The following is a 16,243-nucleotide window of genomic DNA, read 5'->3' as shown; positions in this document are numbered from 1 at the left end:
TGAACAGACATACTCAAGAGGCAGTTGGTTGAACATACATACGCAAGAGACAGTTGGTTGAACATACATACTCTAGAGGCAGTTGGTTGAACATACATACTCAAGAGGCAGTTGGTTGAACATACATACTCAAGAGGCCGTTGGTTGAACATACATACTCAAGAGACAGTTGGTTGAACATACATAGTCAAGAGACAGTTGGTTGAACAGACATACTCAAGAGACAGTTGGCTGAACAGACATACTCAAGAGGCAGTTGGTTGAACATACATACTCAAGAGACAGTTGGTTGAACAGACATACTCAAGAGGCAGTTGGTTGAACATACATACTCAAGAGACAGTTGGCTGAACATACATACTCAAGAGGCAGTTGGTTGAACATACATACTCAAGAGGCAGTTGGTTGAACAGACATACTCAAGAGACAGTTGGCTGAACAGACATACTCAAGAGGCCGTTGGTTGAACATACATACTCAAGAGACCGTTGGTTGAACATACATACTCAAGAGGAAGTCGGTTGAACATACATACTCAAGAGGAAGTCGGTTGAACATGCATACTCAAGAGGCAGTTGGTTGAACAGACATACTCAAGAGACAGTTGGCTGAACAGACATACTCAAGAGGCAGTTGGTTGAACATACATACTCAAGAGACCGTTGGTTGAACATACATACTCAAGAGGCCGTTGGTTGAACATACATACTCAAGAGGAAGTCGGTTGAACATACATACTCAAGAGGCAGTCGGTTGAACAGACATACTCAAGAGACAGTTGGCTGAACAGACATACTCAAGAGGCAGTTGGCTGAACATACATACGCTAGAGACAGTTGGTTGAACATACATACACAAGAGACAGTTGGTTGAACATACATACTCTAGAGGCAGTTGGTTGAACATACATACTCAAGAGACCGTTGGTTGAACATACATACTCAAGAGACCGTTGGTTGAACATACATACTCAAGAGGCCGTTGGTTGAACATACATACTCAAGAGACCGTTGGCTGAACAGACATACTCAAGAGACAGTTGGCTGAACAGACATACTCAAGAGACAGTTGGCTGAACAGACATACTCAAGAGGCAGTTGGTTGAACATACATACTCAAAAGGAAGTCGGTTGAACATACATACTCAAGAGACAGTTGGTTGAACAGACATACTCAAGGGGAAGTCGGTTGAACAGACATACTCAAGAGACAGTTGGCTGAACAGACATACTCAAGAGGCAGTTGGTTGAACAGACATACTCAAGAGACAGTTGGCTGAACAGACATACTCAAGAGACAGTTGGCTGAACAGACATACTCAAGAGGCAGTTGGTTGAACATACATACTCAAGAGACCGTTGGTTGAACATACATACTCAAGAGACCGTTGGTTGAACATACATACTCAAGAGGCCGTTGGTTGAACATACATACTCAAGAGGCCGTTGGTTGAACATACATACTCAAGAGACCATTGGTTGAACATACATACACAAGAGACAGTTGGTTGAACAGACATACTCAAGAGGAAGTCGGTTGAACATACATACTCAAGAGACAGTTGGTTAAACAGACATACTCAAGAGACAGTTGGTTGAACATACATACTCAAGAGACCGTTGGTTGAACATACATACTCAAGAGGCCGTTGGTTGAACATTACATACTCAAGAGACCGTTGGTTGAACATACATACTCAAGAGGCAGTTGGTTGAACATACATACTCAAGAGACAGTTGGTTGAACAGACATACTCAAGAGACAGTTGGCTGAACAGACATACTCAAGAGACAGTTGGCTGAACAGACACACTCAAGAGGCAGTTGGTTGAACATACATTCTCAAGAGGAAGTCAGTTGAACATACATACTCAAGAGGCAGTTGGTTGAACATACATACTCAAGAGACCGTTGGTTGAACATACATACTCTAGAGGCAGTTGGTTGAACATACATACTCAAGAGACCGTTGGTTGAACATACATACTCAAGAGACCGTTGGTTGAACATACATACTCAAGAGGCCGTTGGTTGAACATACATACTCAAGAGACCGTTGGCTGAACAGACATACTCAAGAGACAGTTGGCTGAACAGACATACTCAAGAGGCAGTTGGTTGAACATACATACTCAAGAGGAAGTCGGTTGAACATACATACTCAAGAGACCGTTGGTTGAACATACATACTCAAGAGACCGTTGGTTGAACATACATACTCAAGAGGCCGTTGGTTGAACATACATTCTCAAGAGACCGTTGGTTGAACATACATACTCAAGAGACAGTTGGCTGAATGTACACATTTAGGGTGTATAAAATAGGCACAAGGGCATCAATTCAGTTCGTCTTTTGCAGGAAAACATTTGGCATCAGGTAAATTAAACCACCTTTTACACCGTGACCCACTTCCCCGGCATCTCGTGGGTTCAAGGGCTGTGGAGGAAGCCCACCACGAGACCCTCCCTCAACAGCTCGAAGAAGAATACACCAGGTGAGCAGAGTTGAATCCCAGATGATGGGCAAATCTACCACAACATCCCACCCTGAGTGCGCCAAGCAACAACAAAAACATGTGTGCAGAGTTAAGCCACAGAAGCAGGTCAGACCACTGCGACACCCAGACATGAGTGCACCAAGAAGCAGGAAACATAAGACATCTAGAGTTAAGCCACAGACGCAGGGCCGACTCACCAGAAACCCAACCCTGAAAACACCCAGAAGCAGGAAACACCAGACATCTAGAGTTAAGCACAGACGCAGGGCTGACCCACCAGAAACCTAACAGTGAGAACACAAAGAAGCAGGAAACACCAGACATCTAGAGTTAAGCACAGACACAAGGCAGACCCAATAGAAACCCAACCCTGAAAACACCAAGAAGCAGGAAAAGGCAGACATGCAGAGTTAAGCCACAGACACAAGGCAGACCCACCAGAGACCCAACCGTGAGAGCACCAAGAAGCAGGAAACCGCAGTCGTGCAGAGGTATAGCACAGATGCAATTATGACCCACCAGAGACCCAACCCTAAAAACACCAAGAAACAGTAGACATGCAGAGTTAAGCACAGAACTACAGCAGACCTACCAGGCATGCACAGTTAGACCCAGGAGTCAACAGGCTGAGGTTTGGGATCACGAGCATCCAGCAGATTCACCGAAGCCCTGTTACTCCGGTTAATGTGCCTCTTATTTGTGTCATTCTGCAGGCAGAGGCGAAAGGGTTAAAAGTGAGAAAGCAAAACAGAGTAGGTTAGTACAGAAGAGAGGAGACAAATGCCAACGAGCATTGAGAAGAGAGGAGGCAAAAAAGCACAAGTGAACGAGAGAGAGAGAAGAGAAAAGAAGGAGACCTACATCAGTAAACTTCCAGGAGAAAGATAGATACCAGAAAATGAGAGCGAGGGGGAGGGCGGTGGGGTGTGAGTGAGAGAATGAGAGAAGGGGTCGAGAGAGAGACAGGCATCAGTGACTTTCCAAGAGACATACAGATGTATCAGTGAAAAAAGAGTGAGAAAGTGGAGGGTGGGAGGAATTTGTGAACATCCAGAGAGAAACACAGGGGCGTTGGTAGACATCAAGGAGAGACGGAGACAGGCATCAGTGAACAACCATGAGTGAGCGAGAGAGAGACAGAGATTAACATCCAGGGGAGAAACAGAGAGAGACGGACATGAGTGAACATCAGGGAGAGACCTAAACACCTGAGAAGTGCGTTTGTGAACAATCAGGAGAGAGAGGCTGAGACAAGGACAAGTGAGTGAGAGAGAGAGACAGAGAGAGAGAGAGAGAGAGAGAGAGAGAGAGAGAGAGAGAGAGGGCACCAGTGATAAGAGAGAGAAGAAATAGAGATACAGCCACAGGCACCAGTTAATATCCAGGAAAGAGGCAGACAGTCACTGAGAATCTTGGAGAGATTAAAAAAAAACAAGCATCTTGACTGTTAATACGAGTTAATGTACACAATTTCATCTGAAATGTGGGCACACACAAGCACGCCAGCAGGGTTTTAGTACACAAGCTGAAATTAGACAGGAGCAATGGGGGCATCCATCTGAGTTCAAAGTACACAGCAGTAACCATATTGCAAACAGAGTCAGTGCAGGCTCGGTGACTGACTCTCTGACATCAGTGTGTACACACTGCAAGGAAATGTAAACAGAATACACAATTGTCTTTTTATAACTACAATAACCCCAAAGCTGGTTCGATGAATCTCTTAGATGTTCTCAGTGTAACATTGAGGCGTCAAACTAAAATCATTAACTGTGCAACAGTACAACTGGTTAGTCAGGCGGGTGGGCGGACACTGGGTACCTCAAGCCCGAAGTTTAAAAATCCTACCAAGAGTGGCACTTTATTGGGCACCTTTGGGAAGGTGCCATGAGATCTCTCCCCCTTGTCCAGGGTGGCTTCCTATCCTTTACACAAGGTTGTGTCTGTGCTTCCATCCCCAGGCAGGGATCCTGCCAGAGAACCAATCCTCTCCCATTAGCCTTTACACAGTTTTGTGTCCGTCTGTCCATCCCCAGGAAGGGATGTTACCAGCGAACCAATCCTCTCCTCAGCCTCTGGCATATACTTCCACTACAGTAGCACAATTGCTGCTGTGAACGTGGTCGCAATGGTGGGTGCCGCACACCTTCCGCCCAACCTACCCAATGCCATGTCTACCCGAGGGAAATTCGACTACGGATGCCCCATCCTTGTCCGGGCAGTGGTTACTATCACCGAAGCGCCTGTGGATCAGGAATGGTCCACCCTTCTAGAAGCAGTGCCCATGGTCACTGTGGCTCTTGCACACCTCGTCTGTCTCCAGTGGTAGTCACACTCACCTGGTCTGCTCCAAGGAGCACAGTGAAATACTTGGGGCCCTGTGGGAACCAGCCTAAAAAAGGGTACACGTAGAAAGTTCTGTGGGCAATACGCCTGCCCAGGGGGCACAAGTGCAAATTTCAGTGGTGCAAACTTTCTACCACCCTCTGGAGGTCAATTGAATGTGCATCGTAGAGTTGGGTAATAATGCCTCCTTCTAGTTGAGTGCCTGGAGACAAATCAGTTAGAGGGTGGCACAATACAACTAGTCCTTGGCATTAATAACAATAGTTGCTGTTTGATTAGGCCTTAGTGGACCAATCAGTGAAGCAGTTCCTCTTTACAAGGTGACATTGCATCACCCATGGCCCCAGTTACCTTCTAAATCATGATGATGTCTTTCAGCATACCTTTACTTCCTTGACAAATTCAAGTTTGCCATCATTAAACACTCATTGGTGGGATATCAGGATGGGTTAAAAGGTGACCCTTGCATCACAATCTTCATTATACTATGTTTTGTTGGTTTGTTCTGTTCCTGGCCCAGCAATTCTTTCAGCGATGCTCTTTATTCAGTGCTCAGATCTTTTAGTGCTCTTCCGGCTAAACACTAAATTAATTTGAGGCCAGTGGTGCTGCGCAAGTTTCTCATGCATGTCCTTGGTGTCCTTTATCTGTTCTCTGGTCATTTGAGGAAGACAGTTTGTGGACCTCGAGGGTGGAGACATCCCATGTTAGTGAGATTCTCACATGGCAGATGGCAAAGATTGATGGGGGTTAGTTAGTAGGTTCGGTGTTGATAGCACCTTATGCTCTTTCTGGTCCTCTGGGCCAATCCTGAAGTTAAAAGCGTTCTCAACTTCAAAGCTAATCAATTCTTTTGAGATTCCTTATATTCGTCTTTTTTGGAACAGTGTTCATCAGCATGGTTATTATTTTGCTGTTTTAGGACGGTGGTCCTGAGTGGACATGTAAAGTTAACACGATTCGGTATCTTCAGAGACTTACTCAGGCTCTGATTTCCAATTCGGTTTATTAGTCTTTATCGCATCTCCTACCTGAGAGCCCGCTACCCTCTCACTTTCTCATGATTGCAAGGCTCTGTGGATCAAGGTGGGGCTGGAATGTATGTGGTTTATACCACTTGCAAGGTGATAGGGTGATATTGTGCCGGGTACGTGCTATGTATGGGACCAGAGGTCCACCCTCAGGGGCCGGCACACCCTGCAAACATGCCTTATCTTGGATTCAACTGGATGAAGTTGTCTCTCATCGACACAGAAACTCCTGTGACCTGGGAAGGGTTTGGACTATTCCTGCCGCATGACTCTCCTCTACACTGGGCGACAGTGCGGAAAACTCACATGCTCAATTGTTAGAAGTACATGTGATGGCAAACGAGCTACATCTGGCATTTGTTTTATAGCCAAGTATTCCCAAATAAAAGCATAAAAAATATTTCTTCCAATTTGGAAAATAAGAATTACGTGCCACTTGCTTCCAATTCTTCAAAGACTTACGCTTTCACTCTTGACACCATCTGTCTAATACAGTTCAGACCCCACATCGGTCAACTGAGTTGCCATATATCGTTATTATCCCTTCAGATCTGTTCACCTTCCAACATGTCAGACACATTCAGACTTCAAATCTGAAAATGGCGTGGAGTCCAGCCGCATTGTGGGGCCCCCAGATCGAGGCAGATGACACTACTTTAGGATAATGTAGAGTTTGACAGCAGGATAACACAAAACATCATTTTGTTAAACAGTTGCACCATAAATCTTTAATATCACTTTAATAACAATGGTTTCAGTGGATTGCATTGTTGATTGGAAGTGATTGCATCACTGCAAACTCGGTGGTGTGTTTGGTGAAAATGCAGAAGAAAGTTCAGAGTCAAGCCAAAACAAAAGTGTACGTTAGATAAGCACACATCACAAGCACACAAAGCAAAGCACACTCAATAGGCACCAATAAAACACACATGAAAGGGTCTGAGTCTAGAATACACACGCAAAGAATCCGTGATGATAAAATAGAGCGACAGAGAATCCAGAAAGGGGTGAGCCTGCAAGAGTATGGAGAAAAGTATCAGTGAAGAAGAGGAGGACAACCACTTCCTGTGGATGTGGGTGTCGGCTACCAGAACCACGCCCCACTCCGCAGCCTTGACCGTAGAGTCAGGTATAACATTAGCACTGCACCCGGGGACAGGTGCAGAGAAGCAATGATTCAGGGTGACCTTTCATTGCAAGTGATCACGTGGTCTATCCTGTGATCTGCCTTTTGACTATATATATATATATATATATATATATATATATATATATATATATATATATATACATACATATATATATATACTTCAAAAATGCTGCTCGAGCGATCCTCGGCCAAACAACGCTGATGTCATCGGTAGTAGCAGCTGCGACTCTTTATTTCACACAGATTCCGGATCCCGCTGATTAGAAGGACACAGAGATGACACACCAGGAGATCTTTGCACAAATCCTTTACTGTGCACTCGTAGAACAAGGACGACGCGTTTCGGCGTAAGCCTTTTTCAAGTAGCCACCATTTTGAAATTCCCACATATATAAGTATACTCTATTTCCCAATAGTCAATGCGATTTTGTAGTCCATGATCGCTTAGCTAGGGAGATGTTGCTAGGAGATTAACCTCGATGTTACCCTCTATGTCCCGCTCGAAAGACACACACGAACATTTACACTGTCACGAATACATTGTAATCAAATTGTTGAAATGTGTATACGCATGCAAAGTAATATTGTTGCAATATGTGTTGACTAAACATCGAAGTGTTTTCTTTGTGTTTATGGGTTGAGACATGAAAGAAGGACTTATATATGTGGGAATTTCAAAATGGTGGCTACTTGAAAAAGGCTTACGCCAAAACGCGTCATCCTTGTTCTACGAGTGCACAATAAAGGATTTGTGCAAAGATCTCCTGGTGTGTCATCTCTGTGTCCTTCTAATCAGCGGGATCCGGAATCTGTGTGAAATATATATATATATATATATATATATATATATATATATATATATATATATATATATATATATCACGAGCAAATGTCCCAAAGTGAGAGGAGCTCGATAGCTGGTGCCGGCGGCAAGGTTCAGGACACCCTCGCAGCAATACCTTGTAGCAAAGACGTTTCAATATAGAAACACGCCGCACACTACTCCGTTTGTTAAATGCTTAGTTTATTTTCTGTAGGTTCCCCACCTACGCGTTTCGGACATGAAGCTGTCCCTGATCACGGTACAAACAATAGTCCATCATTGCTGTTTAGATTAAATACCTGTAGTCACCACATGGCAATTATGGTGCATTGTGGGCACAGTAGTCTTATGGATCAGTATAATTCCAAACCGTGCAGTGTGAATTACCGGATCCAAGCATTCATGCGACACAATTTAAACTCTATTAAGTATTAGTGACGGTGAATGCCAATGCGCAAAAAATTTGGTCCATTGGACCGTTCATGATGTGGCTAGTATAGCTCACATCGTTTAGCGCAAATTATCACCCTTCAGTCAAAGTGTGGTGGACTGAGTGTCCATATTAAACGTGGTGGCTGAGTGCCTTAGAGTTTGATTGTGTCGTTTCCTGCTTTAGATCAACAGTAGTCACAGTGCATGGATAATTAAAATCAAGTTACAATTTCTAAGTGTCACATACATTGAATTCATGTTGCTCAATCATGGAAACAGAGGTTACTTGACTGCTGGTATATACTTTTTTCTTTTTCCTTTCAACAAAAAGAGAGAAATTTACACTGTCAAAATATTCAGAGACTCATAAGTGTACATAAAGTTCCTCATCGGCGTTGAGACCCCAAGGGCTTCTAGTTTTAAATCTTATTATTAATTTGGACTCAAGCCTTCTCAAACTGGTGGTTCGATCACCTCCTCTTTCATTTTCACCAACCATCGCTATTCCCGAGTATTTCATGTCCTTCCAAGTTTTTCCTGGACGTGAGTTCAGATGTTTGGCTGTTGCATAGGTTGGGTCATTATTTTGGATTGCTCTAGTGTGTTCAAGAATTCTCTTCTTTAGTGGACAAATTGTCGAGCCAATATATTTCTTACCACAGAAACACTGTCTTTGATACACCACAAATTGTGAGTCACATGTTATTTTGTCCTTGATCACAAAAGTTCTTCCCCTGGGATCAGTTAGTGATTTCAAGTTTTGACCAATGTTACACGCTTTACATGTCGTGCATTTGCTAAAGCCCAGTTGTCTTTTTTCCAGCCAACTTTGGGTTCTTATTTTCTTAAAGGGGCTCTTTACCAATGTGTCTCGGATTGATGGAGCTTTACGATATGTCACCAGCGGATTGTCACCAATCAGACTGCCTATCTCATTGTCTTTCTTGAGAACGTTCCAGTATTTTGACAAAATTTGGCGGATTTTATAGCTCTCCTTGGAGTATGTTAGTATTAATCGTGGTTGGTCATCTTCTGTGTTGTTTCCCGTGGATTTTTGTCTTGTTATCAGTGTTTCCTCTCTTGACTAGGCTCTTGCTTTTTGTTCTCCTTTGATTATGTCAGCATGTTTATATCCACGTTTGGAAAAACGGTCTTTAGTCTCTTTAAATTTGTTCTCCATTTCATTCTCTTCTGAACAATTCCTTTTCATTCTTAAAAATTCCCCATACGGGATGCTCTTTTTTAGGGAGGTGGGGTGGAATTATATTATATATTGAAACGTCTTTGCTACAAGATATATATATATATATATAAGTAAATATATATACACACACACATGCACAGTTGATACATCGGTTTTATCATTTTTCACATCTGCTGATAGTCTGCGTTAGAAGTGAACATATATTTTCCCACTGGCTCGCACCTTTCTGTACCTCTTACATGTCTGAGGATACGTAGGGAGTTAACGCCTAGAGTCTGGTGCCTTTGAACGGCTAGGAGGACTGAGCCAAGTTCATGTGACGGACACTGTCCCAGCCCTTTTGACTTTAAGAGGCAATGGCTGTTCTGAAACCTCACAAGTAGACTCAGTCCACTCTAATTATGCCCTTGCTGCCCTCTGAAATCACACCAATTGTATATCACACTATACAATAATACTATGTTAGTTGTAAAGGTTATCAAACAGGAGACAGTGGTTGAATAATTGTATCTGTTACTTTGATGACCAGAATTGAATTACAGAGGATTTTAAATACAACACAGAAATATAGGGTCAGAGAAATGTTTTGTGCAAGCTGTAAACAAATGTATAGGAGAAATAGGAACTAGTCCGACGGTGACTACTAGCACCATCGGAAGAAGGGAGTTGTTGAGGTTTGATCTTTCCCAGACTTTCTCCAACTTAGACTCAAGTGTGTCTATTGTAGAACCTTAAAAAAAAACGCGAATATGTTAAACATGAGCAATGGGACCCCCTCAAAAAAGTAGATTATGGCCCAGGAACCGAGGGGAGAAAGAATACACAAAACTAGAAGGGTGTTCCTGCAGTGGCCGTATAATTCAATAATGTGAGTACATCTCTAATAAATCAACACAAATAGTGACAGAAGGAGATAAGGTACAAACGAAGTTCATTCAAAAAATATATATTTTTATTTACTTATTCTGTTTTATTTTTATGTGAATATAGATACATATAGATTAAATTCTTGATCAACGAATCTTCTTTTATAAAGTTCATAAGAAATACATGGAGTGTTTGAAAAAATTCATAAAGGACACAAAAACAATTCTAAAATCCATAACAATTTAGTAGGAATTCCCCTGAAAAACAATCATACACAGCAACTCACTCACGTGCTAACAATCATTCTGCATACATACTACATACAAAGATGAAAGAAGGAACTGGATTCCAATTAGCAAGATGGCTACGCTAATGTGGTTCAAGGGCACCAAGGTGTAGTTGTTGGCCCTTGTGGCGGGTCTACGCGCGTTTCGGTGGGCAAGCCACCTTCATCAGGACCTTGTACATCGAATTGTGCAGATAGCAGGGGATCAGATAAGAAAACAATTGGCAAGGTGATAGATCAGCTATCATCAAAAACGGGTTCTTTATAAGAGTAGAATGGTAGGGTCACTCAAATGGCACTGCATCCAAATTGCCAAGTCAGATGTGTTGGGTGACCCTCAAAGCTTCATCTTGGTGTCTTAAATATCAGATTCTGTGTAATAGGCGAAATGGGCAAGATGTTTCCATTGCATAGTGGATTCTGAAGAAATACTCCTATTAGATACAGGGTCTCAGGATAATGTGGTCCGCGTAGTGCATGAACTCATGTGTTATTTCGGTCGGGGACGCGTAGATGCCCGAACGCTACTCGCCGAACCTAAAGGGTCGCGGTGGCCTTACAGTATCAAATTACCTCGCAGAATGCCTGCTCTTTATGACAAATAATCGCCACTAAGAATTAGACCGAAATAACACGAGTTCATGCACTACGCGGACCACATTATCCTGAGACCCTGTATCTAATAGGAGTATTTCTTCAGAATCCACTATGCAATGGAAACATCTTGCCCATTTCGCCTATTACACAGAATCTGATATTTAAGACACCAAGATGAAGCTTTGAGGGTCACCCAACACATCTGACTTGGCAATTTGGATGCAGTGCCATTTGAGTGACCCTACCATTCTACTCTTATAAAGAACCCGTTTTTGATGATAGCTGATCTATCACCTTGCCAATTGTTTTCTTATCTGATCCCCTGCTATCTGCACAATTCGATGTACAAGGTCCTGATGAAGGTGGCTTGCCCACCGAAACGCGCGTAGACCCGCCACAAGGGCCAACAACTACACCTTGGTGCCCTTGAACCACATTAGCGTAGCCATCTTGCTAATTGGAATCCAGTTCCTTCTTTCATCTTTGTATGTAGTATGTATGCAGAATGATTGTTAGCACGTGAGTGAGTTGCTGTGTATGATTGTTTTTCAGGGGAATTCCTACTAAATTGTTATGGATTTTAGAATTGTTTTTGTGTCCTTTATGAATTTTTTCAAACACTCCATGTATTTCTTATGAACTTTATAAAAGAAGATTCGTTGATCAAGAATTTAATCTATATGTATCTATATTCACATAAAAATAAAACAGAATAAGTAAATAAAAATATATATTTTTTGAATGAACTTCGTTTGTACCTTATCTCCTTCTGTCACTATTTGTGTTGATTTATTAGAGATGTACTCACATTATTGAATTATACGGCCACTGCAGGAACACCCTTCTAGTTTTGTGAACCTTAAAAAAAAACCTGAAAAAAACATTATATGTCACCGGGTCTAGACAACAAAAATGTGGTACTACTAAAAGTATGTGAGTGAACTTACATCTAAATGATTGTAAGATTAGGTGGGCACCTTGTGAACCCTAACAGGGTACCCATCAGTCACCACTCAGTACCGCCCTTCATCACTTGGGATTCCTGTATTGCCATATATTAGGAACAGCAAGGGTTACACAGTGGAGGTGATGTTAAACCTCTGATGAACCTAATGCTGTCATATAGGGTAAGAGTCTCACAGGCTATTCGTAAGCTGGAGATAAGTGAGAGGGTGACTGGGTGTGCAGTGCATGTAGTGAGAGTGCTAAGTGGAACTAAAATTGGGTGAGGGAGCAGAGAATACCTTTATTCCATGTTTTGCTCGCTCCTCCAATGTTAAAAAGCAGTGGGGTAAATTAAACAAATATTTACCCAGATGTATTGGTCAACATGTTTCTGCAAATATATGGACCACAGAGTCCGTTGCATTCATCAGGACCTTTCTTTAGAAGAAGCTACTGCAATATTATTATGTGTGAAGTGAGATAAAAAGTGACTACAAATATTAATCTGCGACCTGAATAAAGATCACCTGGATCCTTTAGGTATCGTCTGATTTCGCAGTCGTTGTATGTCACTGGTGAAAAAACACAAACATAAAAAGAATAGTAACCACATTGATTTGTAAACAATTAGAATGTGGTAAGTACATTTATAACCACAAATGATTTTGTCAAAAAAACCCTTTTGGTTATCAGTTTTCTACCACATGAAGATATCTAAAAATCTTTCATGGCAGGATACTTTATCTTACTATTGTAATCAAAGTAGGAGGCTGCGCCTCGCCTGGCAACGGCTCAGGATACGAGGGAAGCACCGCTCTAAAAAGGGAAAAGGAAGCAAAGAACAAGAAATGTCATCGCTCCCTTGGTTTGTCTGAAGGCAGGGCACGCATCGGCACAGCGGCAAAAGGCAGAACTACTGCACATCAAGTGTTGTTGCAAATGGATAAATGGCACCTGGACGCTGAGTCCGTATGCCTTGTATTGCCCAGTACTGTTTGTTTTAGATTGTGTCCAGTGGAGTTTTAAATACTGCACACATGGGACGCCATAGCGCACTACGCCGACAGCCTACTAGTCGGCGAGTGAGCACTCGTCATGTTCGCCTGCCTGGAGGCGTTTTAAATGTACAAAAGGCGTGCAAAGCTGTACGAGGTCAGCGGTTAAAAGATGAAGAAGAAAGGAAAAAGATGCCGATTCCCTAAAATGCTCACCTATCCGTCGGTACCTCGCCGCCTTCCTCTGAACCGATGGGGAGGTAACGAGGTACCGCGAACACACTGGTTAAAAGCATGCCAGAGATTGGTCCGGGTCCGATCAGGTGGTGTCAGCGGACCAATCAGTGCGCGTCTACTGTGAAGGTTTGAATGAGACAGTTTGCACGCGCCGTGATTTGCGGCGAAGAGTCACATGGTCAGTCTCTTCATCTGTATCATCAATTAATGGAATTTTTTTTTAATAGACATTCTATGGCTGCAGTCACAGAGCCAGCAAATATGTAATCAATAAACTGTTAGGGTACTCAGTAAGATGCGGAAGTCTTACTGTGCAACAGTGTTGTTAGTGATTTTTAAGGAGCTCATCATAGATACACGGCACGTCTATTAAAAAAATTTCCATTAATTGATGTTAGTCAAGGGTACCTCAGGGCTTTACATTCAGAAGAGCCTTTTTTGAAGCAAACACATCTTATAAAATAATTGGGAGACAATTTGATATAAATCACGAAGGTCTTTGCCCCTTTGTTTCCCTGTATAAATAAGACTCGTAGCTTCAGTTTCTGATAAGGATAAACAGTCAGTGTTCCCATAGTAACGAGGGCTCTACCAACGAAATCGCTCGATACAGATGAAGAGACTGACCATGTGACTCTTCGCCGCAAATCATGGCGCGTGCAAACTGTCTCATTCAAACCTTGACAGTAGACGCGCACTGATTGGTCCGCTGACACCACCTGATCGGACCCGGACCAATCTCTGGCATGCTTTTAACCAGTGTGTCCGCGGTACCTCGTTACCTCCCCATCGGTTCAGAGGAAGGCGGCGAGGTACCGACGGATAGGTGAGCATTTTAGGGAATCGGCATCTTTTTCCTTTCTTCTTCATCTTTTAACCGCTGACCTCGTACAGCTTTGCACGCCTTTTGTACATTTAAAACGCCTCCAGGCAGGCGAACATGACGAGTGCTCACTCGCCGACTAGTAGGCTGTCGGCGTAGTGCGCTATGGCGTCCCATGTGTGCAGTATTTAAAACTCCACTGGACACAATCTAAAACAAACAGTACTGGGCAATACAAGGCATACGGACTCAGCGTCCAGGTGCCATTTATCCATTTGCAACAACACTTGATGTGCAGTAGTTCTGCCTTTTGCCGCTGTGCCGATGCGTGCCCTGCCTTCAGACAAACCAAGGGAGCGATGACATTTCTTGTTCTTTCCTTCCTTTTCCCTTTTTAGAGCGGTGCTTCCCTCGTATCCTGAGCCGTTGCCAGGCGAGGCGCAGCCTCCTACTTTGATTACAATGGTAAGATAAAGTATCCTGCCATGAAAGATTTTTAGATATCTTCATGTGGTAGAAAACTGATAACCAAAAGGTTTTTTTTGACAAAATCATTTGTGGTTATAAATGTACTTAACACATTCTAATTGTTTACAAATCAATGTGGTTACTATTCTTTTTATGTTTGTGTTTTTTCACCAGTGACATACAACGACTGCGAAATCAGACGATACCTAAAGGATCCAGGTGATTTTTATTCAGGTCGCAGATTAATATTTGTAGTCACTTTTTATCTCACTTCACACATATCAATATTGCAGTAGCTTCTTCTAAAGAAAGGTCCTGATGAATGCAACGGACTCTGTGGTCCATATATTTGCAGAAACATGTTGACCAATACATCTGGGTAAATATTTGTTTAATTTACCCCACTGCTTTTTAACATTGGAGGAGCGAGCAAAACATGGAATAAAGGTATTCTCTGCTCCCTCACCCAATTTTAGTTCCACTTAGCACTCTCACTACATGCACTGCACACCCAGTCACCCTCTCACTTATCTCCAGCTTACGAATAGCCTGTGAGACTCTTACCATATAGGACAGCATTAGGTTCATCAGAGGTTTAACATCACCTCCACTGTGTAACCCTTGCTGTTCCTAATATATGGCAATACAGGAATCCCAAGTGATGAAGGGCGGTACCGAGTGGTGACTGATGGGTACCCTGTTAGGGTTCACAAGGTGCCCACCTAATCTTACAATCATTTAGATGTAAGTTCACTCACATACTTTTAGTAGTACCACATTTTTGTTGTCTAGACCCGGTGACATATAATGTTTTTTTCAGTCATTAAGGGAACATGCCACTGCTAGGTCTTTAAATTCCCTGCAGGCCCCCCCTATCCTATTTTGTTCACTATTGTAGAACCTTAACACAGAACACACTGCTGGCAGGACCCACAACAATTTCCGATGAATTATAAAGGCATGAGACACCCTGCACTAATCTGAAAATGTAACATAAGAAAGGTTTACATCTGCCATTTGGCTAAGTGTGCAGGACAGAAATACCATATACATACATACATAGAAGACGCACATCTTTAAAGAACACTACATCGCAATACACTAACTGTCCAGAACCAGCTTCCTCTCCTACTACTCGTTGACTTTAGGGTTGTCGTTACCCTATACGGCGTCCTGCTGCCTTTTGGCTGGGCTCGCACGATAGATCCACAGTGTTATAGTTAGAGCCAGATTTAGGACCCACTCATGGTCTATGGGACTGATCTAGGGTATCACTAGTAGCAGATTTGTGAAAGTATGAATGATATCACTGTCTGGGATATCACTCAGAGAGGGAGGGTAGGTTTAGGTTTTAAGGTAAGGCTGACGTGAAAGCTGTAAGAAATAATCTGCTTGAATATAATCTTTGCTAGGCCGCCTCCAAGTGGAAGAATCCATGTGAAGACAAAAAAATTCAACAAAGAAGAAATGTGCCAAAGATACCCTGTCTCTGCCCCGTTCCTATGTGTCGTCTTTGTTTTGTTTGAGACGTGTCACCAAATGC

The 16,243-nt window shown here is 42.7% G+C and overlaps 1 protein-coding gene across 2 annotated transcripts in view; it reads right to left on the bottom strand.

The window, feature by feature from the left end:
* ARVCF (ARVCF delta catenin family member) overlaps positions 1-16,243 on the bottom strand; it is a 771,519-nt gene that overhangs the window by 9,176 nt on the left and 746,100 nt on the right. The window contains exon 19 of one of the 2 annotated variants that reach the window (XM_086942623.1): positions 3,089-3,203. The exons of the other annotated variant lie outside the window; for it this stretch is intronic. Within the exon in view, the coding sequence (XP_086798749.1) occupies positions 3,102-3,203 (102 nt within the window). The 3' untranslated portion in view covers positions 3,089-3,101. The remainder of the gene's footprint in view (positions 1-3,088; positions 3,204-16,243) is intronic. 2 annotated transcript variants of the gene reach the window in all.

This window comes from Lissotriton vulgaris, chromosome 11, assembly GCF_964263255.1.
Source record: "Lissotriton vulgaris chromosome 11, aLisVul1.2, whole genome shotgun sequence".
Taxonomy (NCBI): Eukaryota; Metazoa; Chordata; class Amphibia; order Caudata; family Salamandridae; genus Lissotriton; species Lissotriton vulgaris.
Note: the sequence above shows the minus strand (reverse complement) of the source record. Positions and strands in the feature narration are given on the sequence as shown.